At 40.9% G+C, this 19,822-nt stretch overlaps 1 protein-coding gene across 2 annotated transcripts; it reads left to right on the top strand.

Moving 5' to 3' along the window:
• Positions 1–1,146: 1,146 nt before the first annotated feature.
• LOC108678706 (alpha-mannosidase 2) lies at positions 1,147–18,736 on the top strand. 2 transcript variants are annotated; one of them, XM_018167167.2, is made up of 23 exons: positions 1,147–1,413; positions 1,577–1,737; positions 1,971–2,103; positions 2,386–2,533; positions 2,880–3,051; positions 3,485–3,625; positions 3,971–4,131; positions 4,628–4,814; positions 5,268–5,445; positions 6,481–6,710; positions 7,375–7,554; positions 8,301–8,373; positions 8,645–8,830; positions 10,179–10,336; positions 11,055–11,145; positions 11,947–12,065; positions 12,339–12,505; positions 14,600–14,733; positions 15,157–15,309; positions 15,724–15,837; positions 16,729–16,839; positions 17,125–17,325; positions 17,899–18,736. In XM_018167167.2, exons 1-23 carry the CDS (start codon positions 1,294–1,296, stop codon positions 18,070–18,072), a joined length of 3,492 nt encoding a protein of 1,163 aa, XP_018022656.1. In that variant the 5' UTR covers positions 1,147–1,293; the 3' UTR covers positions 18,073–18,736. The 2 variants fall into 2 exon arrangements, with proteins under 2 accessions (XP_018022656.1, XP_018022655.1); XM_018167166.2 differs by having other exon boundaries at positions 1,968–2,103.
• The last annotated feature ends 1,086 nt before the right edge of the window (positions 18,737–19,822 follow it).

Below are 19,822 nucleotides of genomic sequence, written 5' to 3'. Positions count from 1 at the left end.
GTGGGTCACATTTTTAATTTTTTAACCTATTAGATATGCAAACTTTTTAAATCTTTCTATTGTGTTACGTAGCCTCAGTATTAGGCCTTTGATGGCCATTGACAAAATTTTTCTATGTCAAATCATTTTTGAGTTTTGGGGGTTTTTGTTAAAAAAACGAAAAGTGGTCAAAGTTACCCCGCAGGTCAAAGTAACCCCATTTTACGGTAACTTTGAAATTACTGGAAATCTGAAAGACCGCAAGTGCACACAGTAAGGTTTCCAGTATGTTGGAAGAATCAGGATGCAGTGAAGCTTGTCTGGAAATCAGTTGCATTGTGTGTAAGTGTTGCGGTGCATGGATAGTAAAGGAAATACTATCAAAGTTGCTTGCAGCACTTTCTTATTAAAAATTACCGGCGACAGATCTTGAAAATGGCCGGCAATGCTTTGGGCTAAAAAAACATATCTTGGTGATGCTGCTTGCGCCCTGGTGATGAAGTATCTCTTATCTACGGTAATTGTTTTGTCATATTTAACAGCCAGTCTTGGCTGTTTGAACTGGAAAATTTACCAGAAGACACCCATGAATTTAACAAGTTGTACCAGTTCCCATGACCCTTTTCTAATTTCATCCATGTAAAATTGAATAAAATGCCTATTTCCACCTGTAATTTTAGCAAACAATGTCCTCTCATAGCCTGGGTGCATTATTGTGCTTGCCAGTTGCCAGGGTGCTCATATCAGGGTGCATATTATTGATTATCTAAAGATCTTTGGCAATGCACATATAGCAAAACATACCGTACATCTTCATGAGATTATGCCAACACATTTGCTTTGCAAATGTTGTGCAAATTACCACTGTTATGGCCAATGCATGATCATGGGCACCAACATACACAGATTGTGATAAATATGACCAATGTGTGATAATTGGTACAGACATACATGCATTACAATCAATATGATGATGATGGCTGAATACTCCTGGCAAACATCCTGAATGCTATGCCGCTGTGGGCAACATTGTGGGCTTGGAAACCATCCATATCTTGGAAATGCATTTGCCTGTACCCTGGCTTTGTAGTGCTAGTAAATTGATATGAATGACCTGCAAGATTCAAATCATGACTATAAAGTATGTATACCTACTCTACTTTTTTCAGATCAGATTAGTTATATATAGCTTAAGTATTTGACATTATTTGGTTATAAATCAATGCTGCTATCTTAGCCTAAATAATGAGAGTGGAACAAATTATTCTGCTTTTATGATTCAAGATTCCCAAACTTTTTCCTCAGAACTTCATCATGAGGTTCAAAGCTTCAATTGTGTTTGGTGCAGCTATTGCAATAGCCACTCTAATTCTACTCTATCAAATTGTAAGCCTTCCACCAGACAATAACTCTGCAGTCCCACACCAGCTCCAGGTATGATGGAACTGTGACATAGAAAACAATAGTATAAGGAAATCTTGCCATCTGCATTTTGGACAGTCTGAAATAATTATAGTATTTGTCACATATGTTTTCATTTTCATAAACTCTATGTATTTGCTGAATTTGACATCTCAATTTCTGGTCTCTCTTTCAGGGCTTTGATTCTTTGGAGTCACGAATCAAGAAGTTGGAGCAGGATATTGCCATAAACCACAATACAATTAATGAAATCCATGGCCTTATGAAGAAGATCAATGGTCCAAATTCCGCAGCAGCCCCTGGGCCAGACTCAGCATATTTACTCCCTAAACTGAAGTAAGTGCCTGATGATCATCCTTTATTTGTTTTCTCATATCTTTATACATTGTTTGCCTTGAAAATATTTATATATTTTATTCATGTATATTCATTCTAGTACCTATCTCATTTGTGACAAATTTACTTCAACAGTTAGGCTGCCTATTTTGCTAAAAATAATTTATTAATGTATTATTTTTTAATAAAACTGGCTCACGTTTCTGGAACTCGAATCATTTTCCTTATAGTAGACCTGTAGCTGGAACTGACAGTGGTGCAACATTCACCCAAGAAGCTGCCATTCAGTTCAACACATCTGTGGCCAAACTGCAGGAAGCTGATTGCTCTTTCGCCCAATCACCATCTTCAGCAGTTGATATTTTGGTGAGGCCTCCTGGATTTGTGCCAAAACAGTTCCAAAATAACAAACAATAGTACCTATTGGTCTCTTTACTCATGCAAAACATTTGATAAAATCTGTTATTTGTTAATCTAAAATTCAAAATTATACTTTAGAGAGATCCTCAAAAATCATTATTGTTTGAAACCTGGAATTCAGCTTGGGTTTGCTTTAGATTCTGAAATAGTAGAAAATTTTTCATTTCATTATTGAAAATAAATATTTAAATTTTTATTTTTATTGCTACTATTAACTTTCTGTATCAGATGGAAGATGTATACAAGTCCCTGCCATTTGAAAATCCTGATGGCGGGGCATGGAAGCAGGGCTGGGACGTGACGTATGACCGCAGCCAGTGGACTCCTGAGAAGCCTTTGAAAGTATTTGTAGTTCCTCACTCTCATTGCGACCCAGGTAGGACATTTTACATGATAGTGTAAAGTTCAAAAATAACAAACTTTGACTGCAAATTTAATCAGCTTGTTACTGGAAACTGATCAAATATTTAATTTATTTTTTTGATGGATTGACGGAAGTTTAGATTTTCCTTAAGTGTTATTTCATTTAATTTTTTTTTGCTAGTCATTGAGCACAGCAATATTATAAGCTTATGTTCTGTGCAATGGATCAAGCCTCCTTTCAGGCATGTCACTTGGCTTTTGTCCCTGAGTTTTTATAACTTTCTTGCTGAATACTGTCATAGCAGTCTCAATACTGTTAGTATTTATAACAACTATGTATTACGGTATTGTTGTTGCAGGTTGGATCAAGACTTTTGAGCGCTATTATTCTGACCAAGTATCTCACATTCTGGACAACATGGCTCGTAAGCTACCTGAAGACAGTCGCCGCCGCTTCATTTGGGCAGAAATCTCATTCTTCTCTATGTGGTGGGAGCGTCAAACACCAACTGTTCAAAATACTGTTAGAAAGTGAGTTTTTCAAATAATTTTGCAATTTCCAGATTCACTGAAATGCCTAAGTGTTTCAGCTGTTTAATGCATTTTCAAATTAAAATGGGTTCTATTGTAAAACATGTTTTACAATTCTGCAAATATTTCATCTTTCAGCTCCGTCATTAGCTAATAGCCTGATTGCACCCAGCATAGATGTCTTATAGAAAACGTTGTCTTATTGAATGGAACATAATTGCTTCCTTCCATTACAAAGGCCTGCCTAACATATTGTTGTTGTCTCTGTCATCATCCTGTAAGAAGATTTCCTCATGTTATAATGTTTGTGCCTGGTAACACCTAACCAAATGAAGTCCAATTATTTAATACCTCGCAATTATTTTGTATTCGACTAAACAATATGATGAGCTTTCAGTTATTTGGTTATCTTGAAGTTTAATGTGCTTGACAGACTCGTAGCACAAGGGCAGCTGGAGATAGTGACTGGTGGCTGGGTCATGCCTGATGAAGCCGTCACCCACTACTGGTCCATCATAGACCAGCTCATCACTGGCCATGAGTGGCTCCGTACTCACCTCAACGTCCGACCAAAGTGAGTGTTAGAGTCTTGAGTGGCCTGGGCCACCTCTCTATACATCTCATGTTTTCAGTACCTATCGTCAGTTTACATGTGTACCTGGCTAATAGAGAATGCAAATCATTGGTACCTGTAAGTAGTAATGGTTAGAATGTTTGAGTTGACTTTTACATGCATTCAATAAGATACGTCATTAGTTATATTCGTTTCCAGAGAAAACAATGAATGCAATGTCTACCATTGTTTATTTTAATCACTATTAAAACTACTATTTATGCAAAACCAATCATTCTCCTATCTGTTCAAGCAGTAATATAAAATGTAATCCTTTATATGTTTGAATATTTTATGCTTGAGCAGTAATGGCTGGTCCATCGATCCTTTTGGGGTGAGTCCTACACTAGCCTACATCTTGAAGCGGTCTGGGCTGGAGAACATGCTGGTGCAGCGCACTCACTACGCAATAAAGAAGCATTTTGCCACCAACAAAAACCTGGAGTTCCGCTGGAGACAGTCTTGGGGTGAGAGCCATCAAATTATTTTTAATTTTATGCTCTACTGTAGTAAGGACTTTACTGTGAAGATGGTCTATGGTCTAAACAGTCTAATGACTTCTTAGTGACTAAAGTAACGCCTCAGTCGTCTCCCATCAAATGACTTATCATCCGAAATCACTCCTCAAGAATCTCTTATTTTAAAATAGATAAGGTAATTTCAGATACTAAAATATTTCCATCTTCTGACAGTTTCTTACTAGAAGTGTTCCTTGTTAATAGCTCTGGGTGATTAAATTTGTCAACTTTACCTTACGAACTGTTCAACCTGTATTGTTAATGCAAATTTGGAACAAAAGCATGTATCAATCCCAAGTCGCGAATACAATTATTTTATGACATGATCTCTCTCAAGTTATGTGAACCTTTAAATTCATGAGTTCACTTCATTTCAAAGTAAATAGCATTGCATAAGAATACAGTATACAAATAATTTTGTGTAACACCAGTGCAACTTTTGCAGATCCTGAGTCGAGTACAGAGATTCTGTGCCACATGATGCCGTTCTACAGCTACGACATCCCACACACCTGCGGCCCTGACCCTAAAGTGTGCTGTCAGTTCGACTTCAAGCGCCTGCCAGGCTCACGTGTCACTTGTCCTTGGCGTATTCCTCCTCAGCCCATCACGCCACATAATGTGCAGTCCAGGTCACTGCTTATGATAGGTTTTATTATCAACGTTATTCAAAAGTTTTGAACTTTTTAAACTAATAAAAACGTAGCGTCTGCTTTAATCATGAGTTGATTTGGATGCAGAAAATTGACAGCCCGGTTGGCAAGGGAATCTGAGATCAAGCCTTGAGACGAAATGTGTTTTTTTACTGACGTTGAAAGCTGTATTGTATGATTGAAGACTAGGCAAGGAAAAACATTTGCTAAAAATGTTGGGTGGTTCATGACATGGAAAGGCAATTAGTTAAATGAAATGTGATACGACAGTAAGCTAAAAATTAATCTGTGACTCGTCAGAGCGGAGATTTCGAGTAATATTTGACACAGCTGAAGAGTGATGCTAAATGTTCTATGGTGTGGCAGGGCGGAGATGCTAAATGTTCTGTGATGTGGCAGGGCGGAGATGCTAAATGTTCTGTGATGTGGCAGGGCGGAGATGTTGCTGGACCAGTACCGTAAGAAGGCTCAGCTGTACCGCACCAACGTTCTGCTGGTGGTGCTGGGGGACGACTTCCGCTATGACACCAGCGACGAGTGGGACGCGCAGTTCACCAACTATCAGCGGCTCTTTGACCACATGAACGCTCACTCTGACTATAATGTTCAGGTGCTAAGGCTTGATCGGTGTTGTTTTAGACCTCTTAAATATTGCTTATCCTTCTTCGTTTTCTTTGAACTAAACATCATTATTCTTAACTGTCTTAGCAGTACTCATCCATTTTCGTTTTCTTTGAACTAAATATCACTATTATTACCTCCGCAAGCAATACCCTTCCTCCTTCGTTTCATTTAAATTAAACAGCATTATTATTAGCCGTGCAAGTGTTTTTCATTTAATTGCTGTTCTCCCAATTCAAAATAGATTCTTACTATGTAAACATACATACATGAATTTTACACAGCGTTGCGCCTACTGTTATATTCGGCCTCAATGGAATAACCTGTACTGGATTGTCACTTCGTCTCTTTTGAGATGCTAACGCTGCTTCCTTCGAGCCAGCTTCAGCGGGCTGGACATCTGAGACCTTCCGCCCCTTGTGGGTGATTAACTATCAGCGGCTCTTTGACCACATGAACGCTCACTCTGACTATAATGTTCAGGTGCTAAGGCTTGATCCTTGTTATTTCTGACCTCTCAAATGTTACTTATTATTATTTGTTTTATTTGATCTTAACATCATTATTATCTCAATGAGCACCACTCATCTATTCTAGTTTTCTTTGATCTAAAGATCATTATTCTTATTGCAATGAACAGTCCTCGTCTATTTTCATTTTTGAACTAAGGATCACTATTATTAGCTCCGCTATCAATACTCATCCTCCTTCGTTTCATTTGCATTAAACATCATTATTATTAGCCCTGCAAGTGTTTTTCATTTGATTGCTGCTCCCTAAATCAAAATAGATTCTTACTATATAAACATACACACATAAATTTTACACAGCCTTGCGCCTACTGTTATGTTCGGTCTCAATGAAATAACCTGTACTGGATGAAAGAATGCCTACATATTGCTTCAGTCATACCTGCATTAAACTTCTGCTCAAGCACAAAGATGATGCATGTATGTGTCCCAATTTTTTATTTTTTAATTTTTTTTACTTCTCACTGAAGAAAATTTTTCATCAAATTCCATAGGCACAATTCGGGACGCTGTCTGAGTATTTCCACGCCCTACGTGAAGAAAGTCGCAGCACCCAACAGCAACAGCAGCAGGGCAGCGCTGGGGAGGACGAAGAGGCGCTTTTCCCATCTTTTGCTGGGGACTTTTTCAGTTATGCAGACAAAGACGACAACTATTGGACTGGCTACTTCACCTCACGGCCTTACTACAAGGCTAGAAGTCGCATGCTAGCTGCCAAGATCAGGTGACGCGATATAACAACGTTTGTCACGAGCAGTATGTAATAATAACACGAGTTTGTTATTACGAGCAGTTTGTAACATTGTCATCAAAAACGTGAAAAGTTCCTGTCGATTTGTTAGCTTGTTTGTAACACTACAACCGAAGTTAAAAATTGGATTGTTCAGTTTCGAATTAGATTGAATCTGGATAGTAGTAAATCTTGTACTAAAATGTAATCCTTCTAGAATTGTGCAGTGAATTTTTTGGAATCACACTTTACTTGAATGTACTACCGTACTCTAGCTCTTGCATTTAATAATTGGTCTTTCTTTCAGAACTTCAGAACTAAATCACGTTGTCTATTTGATCTCTTGGCGCTCACATGTGCTTCAATTTATCGAAATGACTGAAACTTCTCTAAACTCTCAAAAGGGATGGGAAGAATTTCATTTGGAAACGAGGAAATCATTCATGAACTGGGCGAGATACCTGATTATAATTGCAATATTTGATAGTGTGTGACGTCTTTCATTGCGTGTCAACAAAGACTCCTCAGACTATCGATATATGTCCATAAATAATTGGATGTGGAGTTGAAGATTACAAGTTTCTACCTAAAATAAAGCCTAAGTTAAGTAAATGATATAACACCTTGAGCATGCAATGAATGAGTATATTTTTCACAGGGCTGCCGAGATCTTGTTCAGCATGGCTGTGGGTAGCAGCGATACTGTGGTGGTGGGCAGCGTGGCAGAGCGCCTGCAGGCGCAGCTCATCGAGGCTCACAAAGCTTTGGGTCTTTTCCAGCACCACGACGGCATCACCGGCACCAGCAAAGACCATGTGGTGCTCGACTATGCCAACATGTAAGGCCGATATCATAATGTTATTCGTGTATAGGCAAACATGTAAGGCCAATAGCAGCACTTTGTGCTAGACTAAGCAAACATGTGAGGCCGATAGCAGCACATTGTACTTGACTATGTGAGCATGTGTGGCCAATAGCATCACATTGTACTAGAGTAACTAGACTATGCAAACTAGAGAGGCCAATAGCATCAGATTGTGCTTGACTATGCAAACATGTGAAGCCAATATCATAATGTTATTCTTGACTATGCGAACATGTGAGGCCAATATCATAACATCACTTTTGACTATGCAAACATGTGAGGCCAATATCATAACATTATTTTTGACTATGCAAACATGTGAGACTAACAAATACTCGAATGTTCGCTTAACAATATTTATTACCTCCTACCTATCATGCGTTATTCAGGGAGATTGTCAAAGTATGATTGTAGGAGTCTCTCTGCCCACTAAATACAGTTGAAATAATTAGCTTTAAGTATATTTGTCTTTGCCAAGGTTTGAAGGTTTGATCAAAATTATATTCACGCCATTCGCTGTGAAACGATAAAAAAATATTGATTGAATGTATTAATTGAATGCTTTTTCCATAATTTCCTGCTATCATTTAAAATCAGCAGCAATAATGTTTCTTCCACTATTTTATTAAAGTCATTAAAATATTTTCTTGAAATATGAAGCATGTCCATCTTGTACCTAACGCATTAGAATATGCACGCTAAAATCCTTTGTTTCTCAGCTTACTGAACGGCATCCAGACGAGTGAACACGTCATGCAATACGTCGCTCACACGCTGCTCTCCCCCGACCGCGTGAGTACCTCAAATCCACGGTGAAATTCTGCTGCAATTTTAGCCTTGGTTACTTCGGAACTGCACGTACGATTACATTTAAGATTTAATAGGTAGTGTTGATGGTCTCGTATTACGAGTAAAAGAATAAGTTGTCTTGTTTCCAGCCTGTTGAAAATAAGATATGGTCTATTAAAACTTGAACTGATGGCTTATGTTTAGGTAAGAATTGCGTGTTTAGACATGAGCCGCCCGGTAGCAGCACGAATAAAATGCTCCTTCAACAATGCAGGAGGCGCCAGCTCCTGACGCCGTGCTGCTGGAGGTGTCAGAGAAGCACGAGGGCGCCAGCGCTGTCAGCACGCCCCGAGTGCTGACACTGGAGGGGCGGGGTAGGGGAGGTGTGGTTGTCTTCAACCCACACCCTCACACCTACCGGGGACTCGTGACCATCAGGGTCAACACTCACCTGCTGAAGGTGAGTCATGCTGTAAGTGTACTCACTTGCTGAAGGTGAGTCATGCTGTACTCACCTGCTGAAGGTGAGTCATGCTGTACTCGCCTGGAGGTGAGTCATGCTGTACTCGCCGTTCTGTACTCGTCGTTTGCAGAGGCGTTAGGATCATTTATGATACTCGTAATAATTTTCACTAAAAATTCAGTATAGAGCTGGTTGACCATACACAAAGATGTTGCAATCGGATTTTACGTTGACTTCTACCATCTCAGGCAACTGCATGAAGCGTTTACTGTACTGACTTCTCCAAAGTTAATTGTCCTATATTCTCTTTAGATCAGGTATCAAACTATTTTTTTTGAAACGTTATGATTTGCTCACTATTAGTTTTAGACTCCTGAGCCGTAAACCGTATTATCAAAGTTAGTTAAGAGTTCGTAACTAAGTCAGCCAATCACTGACAGCTTTTCAAGCTAAACACTCCAGTCACAGACGAGGAATCTACCGCGACGTATCCTTAGGCCGCTACATTACTTACACTACTTTTAATAGTACGGCCCCAGAAATTTTCCTTTGTTTTGTCAGAAATTTTCCTTTCATTGATGACGTGATGCATGGCAGGTGGTGACTGGGTCCAACGAGCCCGTGCTGTGCCAGGTGGACCCCGTGCTGGATGGGCTCATGGCTGGGGAGGCGTTCGACGTGAGCTTCCCCGTGACCCTCGCCCCGCTCTCCCTCACGCGTGCTGTACTCACCTGCTGAAGGTGAGTCATGCTGTACTCGCCTGCTGAAGGTGAGTCACGATGTACTCACCTGCTGAAGGTGAGTCATGCTGTACTAGCCGTTTTCGCAAGCGTTGGTATCATTCATGAAACTCGCAATTATTTTTACTGAAAATTCAGTTTAGAACTGCTTGACCATACATGACGATGTTGCAAACGGAAATTACGTTTAGTTTTAACGTCTTAGTCAACTGCATGAAGCGTTTACCGTACTGACTTCTCCAAAGTTGATTCTCCTACATTCTCTTTAGATCAGGTACCAAACTATTTTTTGAACGTTATGATTTGCTCACTATTAGTTTCAGGCTCATAAGCCGTAAGCCGTACTATCTCGGGTTCTTGTCTATGTTTATTTGTTCTCCAAATATTCTTCCCGATTATGTTAGATCACCTAACCTCTGCATGTAGCTTTTTAGTTAAGAGTTCGTAACTGAGTCAGCCATCACTGACGGCTTTCCAAACTAAACACTTCAGTCGCAGACGAGGAATCAGCCGCGACGTATCCTTAGGGTGCTACATTACTTACACTACTTTTGATAGTATGGCCCCAGAAATTTTCCTTTGATTAATGACGTGATGCCTGGCAGGTGGTGACGGCGTCCAACGAGCCTGTACTGTGCCAGGTGGACCCCGTGCTGGATGGGCTCATGGCTGGGGAGGCGTTCGACGTGAGCTTCCCCGTGACCCTCGCCCCGCTTTCCCTCACGCGCTTCTTCCTCACCAGACACGAACAAGTCGATCGCAGGTCACTACGTCTTCCTGTCCTTTGCCTGTCTCGTAGGCTACTGTCTGTCTTGTAGGGTTCTCTCTGTCTCGTAGGCTACTCTCTGTCTCGTAGGCTACTCTCTGTCTCGTAGGCTACTTTCTGTCTCGTAGGCTACTTTCTGTCTCGTAGGCTACTTTCTGTCTCGTAGGCTACTTTCTGTCTCGTAGGCTACTTTCTGTCTCGTAGGCTACTCTCTGTCTCGTAGGCTACTCTCTGTCTCGTCTGCCTCTCTGTCTCCCAAGCATTGATTTATCTAGGTAGCCTCTCTCAGTCTCACGCGTCTGATTGTACAAGTTGCTTCGAGCTTTAAATTAGACTTCACTCTCAAATAAATGAATGGGTTATAGTGAAAAAATAGTAACTTATTTTCATATCCACATCAAAAGCAGAACGCGGACGTAACAGTGATATGATTAAACTAGGTCTCTATGACTCGAACAAGGGAAAGAAGAACATCGTTACTTAAACAAATCTCGCTCATTTCTGTCTGAAATTCATGCATATGTTATTGGTTTAATATCAGAACATTATGGAAGCCCGATATTGTGTCTATTTTAAAAAATAATTTATTTGTATGAAACTTCGTAGAACTTTGTAAAAGTCGCACTTGAAGCAATTAAAATAGTTTTTGATTTAATTTGTTCAGCTAGCCAAATGGTGTTGTTCTCACATTAACTGGCTCTTACATTGTTATCAGATTCGTGAAGTACTCGACAGTGACGGTGAGGAATGAGCTGCCTCCGTCCCTACCTTCTGCCTTCAGCACGGCCAGCGTCTCTTCATTACAGGTGCAGTGCCTACTCAGCCATCTGACCATTTACATCAGCACCACCAGCAGTCGGAATGTTGTCAACCATGTTGCTTTTGAACTTTATTGCTGTCTTCTCTCTTCAAGGGATCTTTCTTTCATATCGTAAATACAAAACGGTTTTCCTCAGATAACACTTCGTCAGAAGTTTCTTGGGATTTTATGTTATTAGATTTTTTGGTCCTGAATGAATTTATCTTGTGCGAGTTTATCTTGTAGCCCTGAATTTTATCTTGTGCTCGTGTGATGTGACCGCGGGTCTCAGTGGGGAAGTTGAGGCATGATTACCTGCACCTCGGTTATCTGTCCTGCGTGCGGCCGACGTCTCGTGTGAGCAGATTCTTGTCTATGTTTATTTGTTCTCCAAATATTATTCCCAGTTCTGTTAGATCACCTAGCCTCTCTATGTAGCTTTTTACCTATTATTTCTTAACTACAAAATACCAACCCTTTTTATTCCTTTTTCCTGAAACCCTCTGGCTATTTAGAACCGTGCGGCAATCGTTTTATGTGAATAATTTACTACTGATAGAAAGTTTACAATCGAGGCCTTCCGCTTTATTGGTGATGTATCATTGTTGCCTTTCGACTTGCTCTGGGGCGCTGGTAGACTTTTGGTCGTTGGAACATTTTGTTGTCGGACTTTGGACGCTGGCTGGGAAATCTAAACCTCATTACTTAAGAAATGCATCCAAAACGCCGTTTGATGCATGATATTCTTCGGTTTCACACATTCAGTATAACTCAAAGCTACGGTGTTAAGATCTGGTTTACTGTTCAGCTGACGATGAAGTGCGGCACCACGCGAGTGTCCATCAACGAGAAGGGCCTCATGGAGTCCATCACGAGGGACGGCCATCAGCAGTCTCTGTCCATTCAATTCGTTCGTTATAATGCCCGGTGAGCTCGCTTGTCACGTTGCTATAACATAAAACTTTATTTTAAATTAAACATCTTGAATATTTCGAATGTAACTTTTTTTTCTCATATAAAAATATTATTTCTTGCTTATGAGAGTGATTAATATCTGTCTTTTCGTTTGTGATTAATATCTATCTTCATTTTCTTTTGGTGAAAAAATTTTTAATTGAAATGGTCTTATATTTTAAATTGAATTGGTCATTGTTATTCATAATGTATTTAATAATAACTCATAAATGAATTTTTTCTCAGGTCCGAGCGCGAGACCAGCGGTCCGTACCTGTTCCTTCCCGCAGGCCCAGCAGAGGAGCTGGCCATATCTTCTCCCCCAACCCTGCTGGTGCAGGGGCCTCTGAGAGCTGTCCTCACTGCCAAGCTCCCTCTTCTCGCGCACAACCTCATCTTAGAGAACTCTCCTGGTGAGTGTACCTCCTAACAGTCGTGGCTTGCAGCGCTTGCAAGAGTGAGTGTGTAGTGTCCATCCTGGTAGTGGCTACTGAGGAAAGAGGGTGGGTGGTCGTAGGTCCAATTTTTTATAGGTCTGTTCATCTAAGGTTGTTTCACGTGTGCGCAGCCGCAGACCAGCAAATTAACGCTCAAATCAGCCCTGGAGCCAACATCAACCATCTAAAAGCTATAGATATTGTCATCCTGGCACCTAAGTAGCTGTAGTCAATTGACCTGTAGTCAATTGACCACACGAAATTTAAACCAACACTGCATCAGCACACAAGCTGCTACTCCACATAGTTAACGGTCAATACGTTGTTCTCCAATGCTTTTTAACCCATACAATCACTTCTTACGCATGCTGTTTTCCTAAGAGTCCGCTGACCACACTGCATTGTCGCAAATGTGAACTGTACCAAACGGTAATGCATCATCACCTTACTTACTCCGCAAGACATGAAACCCTCGTCACCGTTTCCCTGCCTTACTATCCCCCAGCATCTACCCCGACTCTCTACCTTTATCGCCATGGCTGGCTGGAGGCTTTTCTCGCAAACCGAATTAGGTTAGCTTAGGTTATGTTACAACTCGTATAGATCCTCTTTTCATAGCGTAATGCAGTCAAGTGAGCAGAAACTATGAAAATCCGTCCGGCAGTTGTTACAAAAAGGCGGGGACATGGGTAAGCGTGGAGTTAGAGTTAGGCTGGGGGAAAACAGCTGCGACGAACGGACGGGCTGGAGTGCTGGCTGTCTATCAACAGCGGTATGGCGTAGGGAGTTGCTTACCGAAAATCGTGAGGAGGTTAGACGGCATGGGATTGAGCTGTTGGGCGGTTTTAAATACGGCGTAGAGCGATTGTATTGGTGGCTTACTCCCCATTAGCTCGCTGGTTCATTTCAATGAAGGGGATTTGTACTATTGGCTTTTAACATATAATCCCTTAGTCTACTCTGCCCTTTAACTGGTTTACGAACGGAAAGGAGTATGAAAGAAATGCTGGTCTTGGGCAATGCTGGCCTCTGGCATGCATCCCAGTTTCACGACCATCACTGGCTCGCTTACCCGCCATAACCCGTTATATTGCATTAAAAACCACTAGACCAGCCAGGTACTCATCTATCAACCAGAATTGGATGATTGCTTAGTTTGCAATGAGCTGAGCTTCTCGACTGAATTTGTCTGGTATGTGACTCGAACAAACGAGTCGCTGGCTGCGAGAGGAAGTCTCTCACCACTGCACCGCGTACGTAGCTCCCGCTATCGAGAGTAAAATGCAGTTACCGCAATACAAAAAATAGTTACTAGATGGTGACTTTGTCAGCCTAAAACTGACGTCTTTCTAAGCTGAACCCACCAATCACTGACGAGAAATTGGCCGCGAAGCGTAATTAAGCGTATTTTGATGGTACGGCCATTGAATTTTAGTCAAGTCTCTTTCTTTATGCATCCCAGTTTCACGACCATCACTGGCTCGCTGACCCGCCAGAACAATTTTATTGCTTTACACAAGACCCTGGACAAGCCAGGTACTCATTTAACAACGTAAATTAGATGATTGACTTGGTTTGCAATGAGTTGAGCATCTCGAAAGAACTTGTCTTGTGTGCCTCGAACCCCCGAGTCGCTGGCTACGAGAGGAAGTCTCTCACCACTGCTCTGCGTAGCCCCCGCTATCGAGAGTAAAATGCTATACAAAAAATAGTTACGAGTTTGTGACTCCATTAACCTAAAACTGACGTCTTTTCAAACTCAACCCACCAATCACTAGCGAGAAATTGGCCGCGAAGCGTACTTGAGCGAATTTTTATGGTACGGCCATTGAATTTTAGTCAAGTCTCTTTCTTATCATAGAAAGTCTCTAGAAACATCAATAGTTTACCTCTATCGATAATTGAGGTTGAGGGTTAAGTTTCCATTCAAGTTTCATGGTGTCTTCCGTAAAAGCTACAATTAACCGAAATGTAATAAATGTAATGAAAATTCTTTTTTCTTTAGACTCCTTTATACAAGCTTGATCCAGTACTTTACTTGCAATGAACTAGTGTCTTTATCATCGGCAGGATTGGCGAGCGATGTGCTCACGGTGCGTAACTTGGTGAACATCCGCAGCACCAAGAACTATGAGCTGGCCATGAGACTTGTGTCTGATGTGGACAACGGGGAAACGTTCTTCACAGACCTCAACGGTTTTCAGGTGCGAAACTCACCCTGATGTTCGAATCAGACGGGCAAAGCAATGGGATGTGTTGCGGTTATTAGTTTTTCTGTGAGCGACGTTCTTTTAACAAAAAAACTATTACTATCGCCTCTGTGTCGTTGTGAGAAATGGTTTTTTGAAAATTAATTTTAGCTTCCATCAAGTCCGCGGATAAGTTGTCCGATGATTTATTAAACTTTGTAATTTATATATAGTATCAATTTTTAATCCATCCACATTTCAGATACTGACGTGTCAATTTCAGCTTTTGGTGTTCATGGATGTGATCTTTTATTTCATTAGAAAAATTTCCTAATTTTCTTGGCATCTTTTTAAGTCAAGGCCAACTTCACCACCCTGTTTCCTGCCACCAAACCTCAACAAACCCCATTTATTATACCTCTGGTGTCGTTCATTTAGATTGTGCGTCGTGTGCGGGAGTCGAAGCTGACCCTGCAGGGCAATTACTACCCCATCGCCAGCCAAGCTTTTATTCAGGACAGCCACAAGCGCCTTACCATCTTGACGGGTCAACCGCATGGAGGAAGCTCGCTCGCGCCCGGCCAACTTGAGGTCGCCATTCACGACGAAATCATTTTTGCATTATTCCTAAATCTGACTGAGTTTCATTTATTTTCTAGTAAACTGATTTTAAGTTCTCGTGGAGTGGTGTAAAATGTAGTGCTTTTTGTTCTTGATTTATTGTGAGTGAGATGTGCTTCGAATGGAAAGATATTACTTTCATTATTGCTGTTGATCTGTTGAAAGTGTTCAAAGGTATTGTGTAGTATCGCTCTTCTGGTCTGCGCAGTTTATTAAATTTACTCCTATGATGACGTATTATTATCATATGATTATTATTACTCAGATGTATTATTAGGTATTATTTTAGGAACAGAATGATTTCTGAAGGCATGTCAGGAGGTACAGAGGTATTGTTATCTTGGTATTTAATTCCCAGAAATGCATTGTTGGAAATAATTGCAGGTGATGCAGGACCGTCGCCTCATGCAGGACGACTTCCGCGGGGCGGAGCAAGGCGTCACCGACAACGTCATCACCCCTAACGTCTTCCGCATCTTGCTTGAGCGTCGGGACTCTGTACGAATTCTGCGTCATCTGTTACTGTTACTACTTATCACTGTCACTGTTACTACTAATCACTGTCACTGTTACTACTAATCTCTGTCACTGTTACTACTTATCGCTGTCACTGTTACTACTAAACACTGTCCCTGTTACTACTAATCACTGTCACTGTTACTACTAATCACTGTTACCACTAATCACTGTCACTCGCTCACAATCTTCTCCGCTACTGTCACTTCTGCTCCTTATCATCTCTGCCACTGTCACTCTTGCACCTAATCATCTCTGCCACTGTCACTCTTGCTCCTAATCATCTCTGCCACTGTCACTGTTGCTCCTAATCATCTCTGCCACTGTCACTGTTGCTCCTAATCATCTCTGCCACTTTCACTCTTGCTCCTAATCATCTCTGCCACTGTCACTCTTGCTCCTAATCATCTCTGCCACTGTCACTATTGCTCTTAATCATCTCTGTCAATGTCAGATATTTCAACATCCATGTTCATCATTACATTGACGTGTTAGTTGGCTGCTTGCATGCAGTCATGCTAGGCAACATCATAATTCATTAGCGTGTTTAGCGGTCCATCATTGCAGCCTTTCTCTATGATACCCTCTGCTCAGGAGCCTTACTATCAAAACTTGCTCAAGTGCTCATAGCTTCTTAATATTAGTGTAATTCGGCAGAAGTTCTTCATTTATGCAGGTTTGATTGAAGACTAGAGCATACTTCTCGTTCGGTTTATCGAAAAAAAAAACAGGAAGAAAATTGTTAATTGCTTTTTTTTTGTGCACGTAGCGGCCGATTTATCGTCTATAATTGGAGAGTTTAGCTTGAAAAGTCGTCAGTGATTGGTTGCGAGGGTCGCGAACACGTAACTATTATGTATTGTACGGCTGCAGGTGCCCGGAGCTGCAGGGGCTGTGTCGCGTAACAGCTTCCCATCGCTGCTGGCAGAGCGCGCCCTGCAGGAGCTGCTCTTCCCGCCCGTCTCTCTCCTGAACACCGCTGAGGTGGCAGACTCTCTTCATAATGAATGATGAATAGCGGTTAACATTCAACAAGAGTTACGAATTTCTCATGCATGTAAAAAAAATGTTGTTCAATTAATTGCAAGTAAGCATTGTTAGCTGTTTTTGCGAAATATTGTCCTAATAGCAATGCGCATTGTGCCTTTCTGACTCATTTTGACCCGGCGCATTGGTGCTACGTGCAAATATTTTGTCACTATTTGAACAAAATATACCATTAATTTTCCTTAGTCTATACTAAAAGTTAACCGTTGCCCTGCGTTGCAGTCGAGCGGCCTGAAGCAGACGTGGGTCGGTGGTGTGCGAGACGTGGCCTGCGACGTGCAGCTGGTGAGTCTACACTCCATACGCGGCCACGTGGGCGGGGGAGCCGCTGCTGGGGCCGCTGCAGCTCTCACCCTCCGTCGTGCTGCCTTCGACTGCTCCTTCCCTCCACCCCGTGCTGACTGCAGTACTAATGGTGGCAAGGTGAGGCTCAGCAACGTCCTGAGCCTTAATGGCTTATCTACTTGTATTCCCTCGAAGTTAGAAACTTTTTATAGGACTAGATAACAGATAGCTGAGATAACAAATAGCTAAGTTAACAGATAGCTAAGATAACAGATAGCTAAGTTAACAGATAGCTAAAATAACAGATAGCTAAGATAACAGATAGCTAAGATAACAGATAGCTAAGATAACAGATAGATAAGATAACAGATAGCTAAGATAACAGATAGCTAAGATAACAGATAGCTAAGATAACAGATAGCTATGATAACAGATAGCTATGATAACAGATAGCTAAGATAACAGCGATACAGTTGGCTTCCAGTATTTTAAATCTTTGAAAACACTCAGGCTGAGAATCCGAACTCACTCGTAAATTGTAGTTACCCCAGTCGGCTGCCATAGAGGCCTTGGTTGTTATTTAATCTCTGGATTTTTTTCTTCTCGCTTTTAATATTCCAGAGTTTGTTGGAAGCCACAACTTGTTTATTTAGGTAGCAGATATTTCATTCCATGTCAAAATATGAACCTTATCTTTGGTTGACGACACAGGTGCAGCTGAGCGAAGTGTTGGGTTCATCGTTCAGCGAAGAAGTCCGGCAGTCAACTCTGTCTCACCTCTACGCGGGCGTCAACATCACTAAATCTTTTGTGCTCACCCTTCAGCCTATGGAACTTTACACCTTCCTGCTCGCATCGCCTCCCAGAACTCCGGCCCTCCCTTAGAACCGCCCTCAGAACTCCGGCTCTCCCTTAGAACCTCCCTCAGAACTCCGGCCCTCCCTTAGAGCTTCCCTCAGAACTCCGGCTCTCCCTTAGAACTTCCCTCAGAACTCCGGCCCTCCCTTAGAACTTCCCTCAGAAATCCGGCTCTCCCTTAGAACTTCCCTCAGAACTCTGGCTCTCCCTTAGAACCTCCCTCAGAACTCCGGCTCTCCCTTAGAACCTCCCTCAGAACTGTCGTTCTTAACCATCTTTTTACGTGTGATATTACCCGCTACCAAGTCTGTGTTTGGTGTGTAAATGATGGTTAACCATCATCGCGGTTCATCACCATACACCAGGGCTACAGGCCATTCGCCCACGATCCCATCTCATCACGTGTGATATTTATTCTCTTGTGTATTAAAACCAAAAAATAAGAAGTCCTGTTATAATTTTACTTTGAAATGAATGATAATTAGAAAACTTAAATCTTGATATAATTGTTCATAATGATGACTTGTGTAATAAATTCATAAGAACAGAACTATCCGTCGCATAATAATTGCTTGTAGTAAGCTAAGCAAGAACATATCTTCTTTCTCTAGTCTGTGTTCTGGTTAGGACGATTATCTGGCATTATGAGAAGAAATTAGCTTATCATTAGCATATGAGAAGAAATTATGATGCATCTCATTCTGTGTCTAAAGACAAAATTTTCTTCGATTTTATTTCAAAATATTTGTATTTAACGTCAGTTAATGGCGAGTTACTTGTTGAATCTTGTGACTGATGATGCAGAACTGAACAGATAGCTAAGCATTCACGTTGTGAGCATTCATAGAAGTTATGAATCATTTGATATCGATGAGTGCATCATTGTTCTTGTTTGCGGTGAGAGATTTCCTGTTTTTTTCTATCTAGAGATAGAAAAATAATTTGCTGGAAATTCATTTGATGCTGTGCAGGAAAAGAAGATGCAGGTGATTGAGAAAAAAAATTTTCGACCCGTAATTAATTAGAAGAACTAACATGGAAGTACAATTCGTGTGTTAGAGTTACCTTTTTTCTTTGTTGTAGTGTAAAAGTTGCCCATCGTGTGCTGAGTTCAATATAACGTTGTTGGAAATGATGGTGGGAGTGTATAGTGATTGTTGCAGCTCAATTTTCTTACATTCCGCTGCTTTGAAATTCTCGGTTATTTAATTTTATTACAATTCCGATCTTCGTATTTAAGGCAATTCTGATATTAAGGAATCTTATCTGTTTGGCTGTTTGTGCGACGCTAATTTTAAAAATTATTGCGTCTCAAGATTAACGTCTAATGTCGGGAAATTTACGTTGTATATGCGTACGGTATTTTTCTGTTGTAGGATGAAACCTGCTCGTTTCTTTCGGCAAGCAAGCTAATTCTTATAATTGAAGTTGATTAATTCTTATCATTAAAGTTCTGTGCCTCTTTGCTGTGCTAGTGCCCTTTAACAAATTAATTGGCTTCTGATTCATTAATATGGCACATATGCGCATTTTTCCATAACAATCCGAGTCTTATCATATCCACTTACTGCCATAAACTCGTCTGTTATACAAGCTCTCTGAGTCAGAATGCAAATCGTAATCGTAAACTTTTGTAATCATTCCCATTGAGTTTCCCATGGATCGGCTTTGCAATTCATTGTTGTGTGCTAAAATTTTAACAAGCAATTTTATTATTTATGTTAAAAATAGTCTCCATCCTAGTATCGATCTTTAGGGTTACACAGAAATCTCGCCT

Source organism: Hyalella azteca, unplaced genomic scaffold, assembly GCF_000764305.2.
Source record: "Hyalella azteca isolate HAZT.00-mixed unplaced genomic scaffold, Hazt_2.0.2 contig502, whole genome shotgun sequence".
Taxonomy (NCBI): domain Eukaryota; kingdom Metazoa; phylum Arthropoda; class Malacostraca; order Amphipoda; family Hyalellidae; genus Hyalella; species Hyalella azteca.
This window is presented reverse-complemented; position numbering and strand designations above follow the sequence as displayed.

Bases quoted from the DNA above. Each gene is read 5' to 3' on its own strand.
- LOC108678706 (XM_018167166.2), top strand. From the start codon at position 1,294: ATGAGGTTCAAAGCTTCAATTGTGTTTGGTGCAGCTATTGCAATAGCC. The intron at 6,711-7,374 runs GTGACGCGATAT...TATTTTTCACAG, and splicing joins ATGCTAGCTGCCAAGATCAG to GGCTGCCGAGATCTTGTTCA. The intron at 8,374-8,644 runs GTGAGTACCTCA...TCAACAATGCAG, and splicing joins CGCTGCTCTCCCCCGACCGC to GAGGCGCCAGCTCCTGACGC.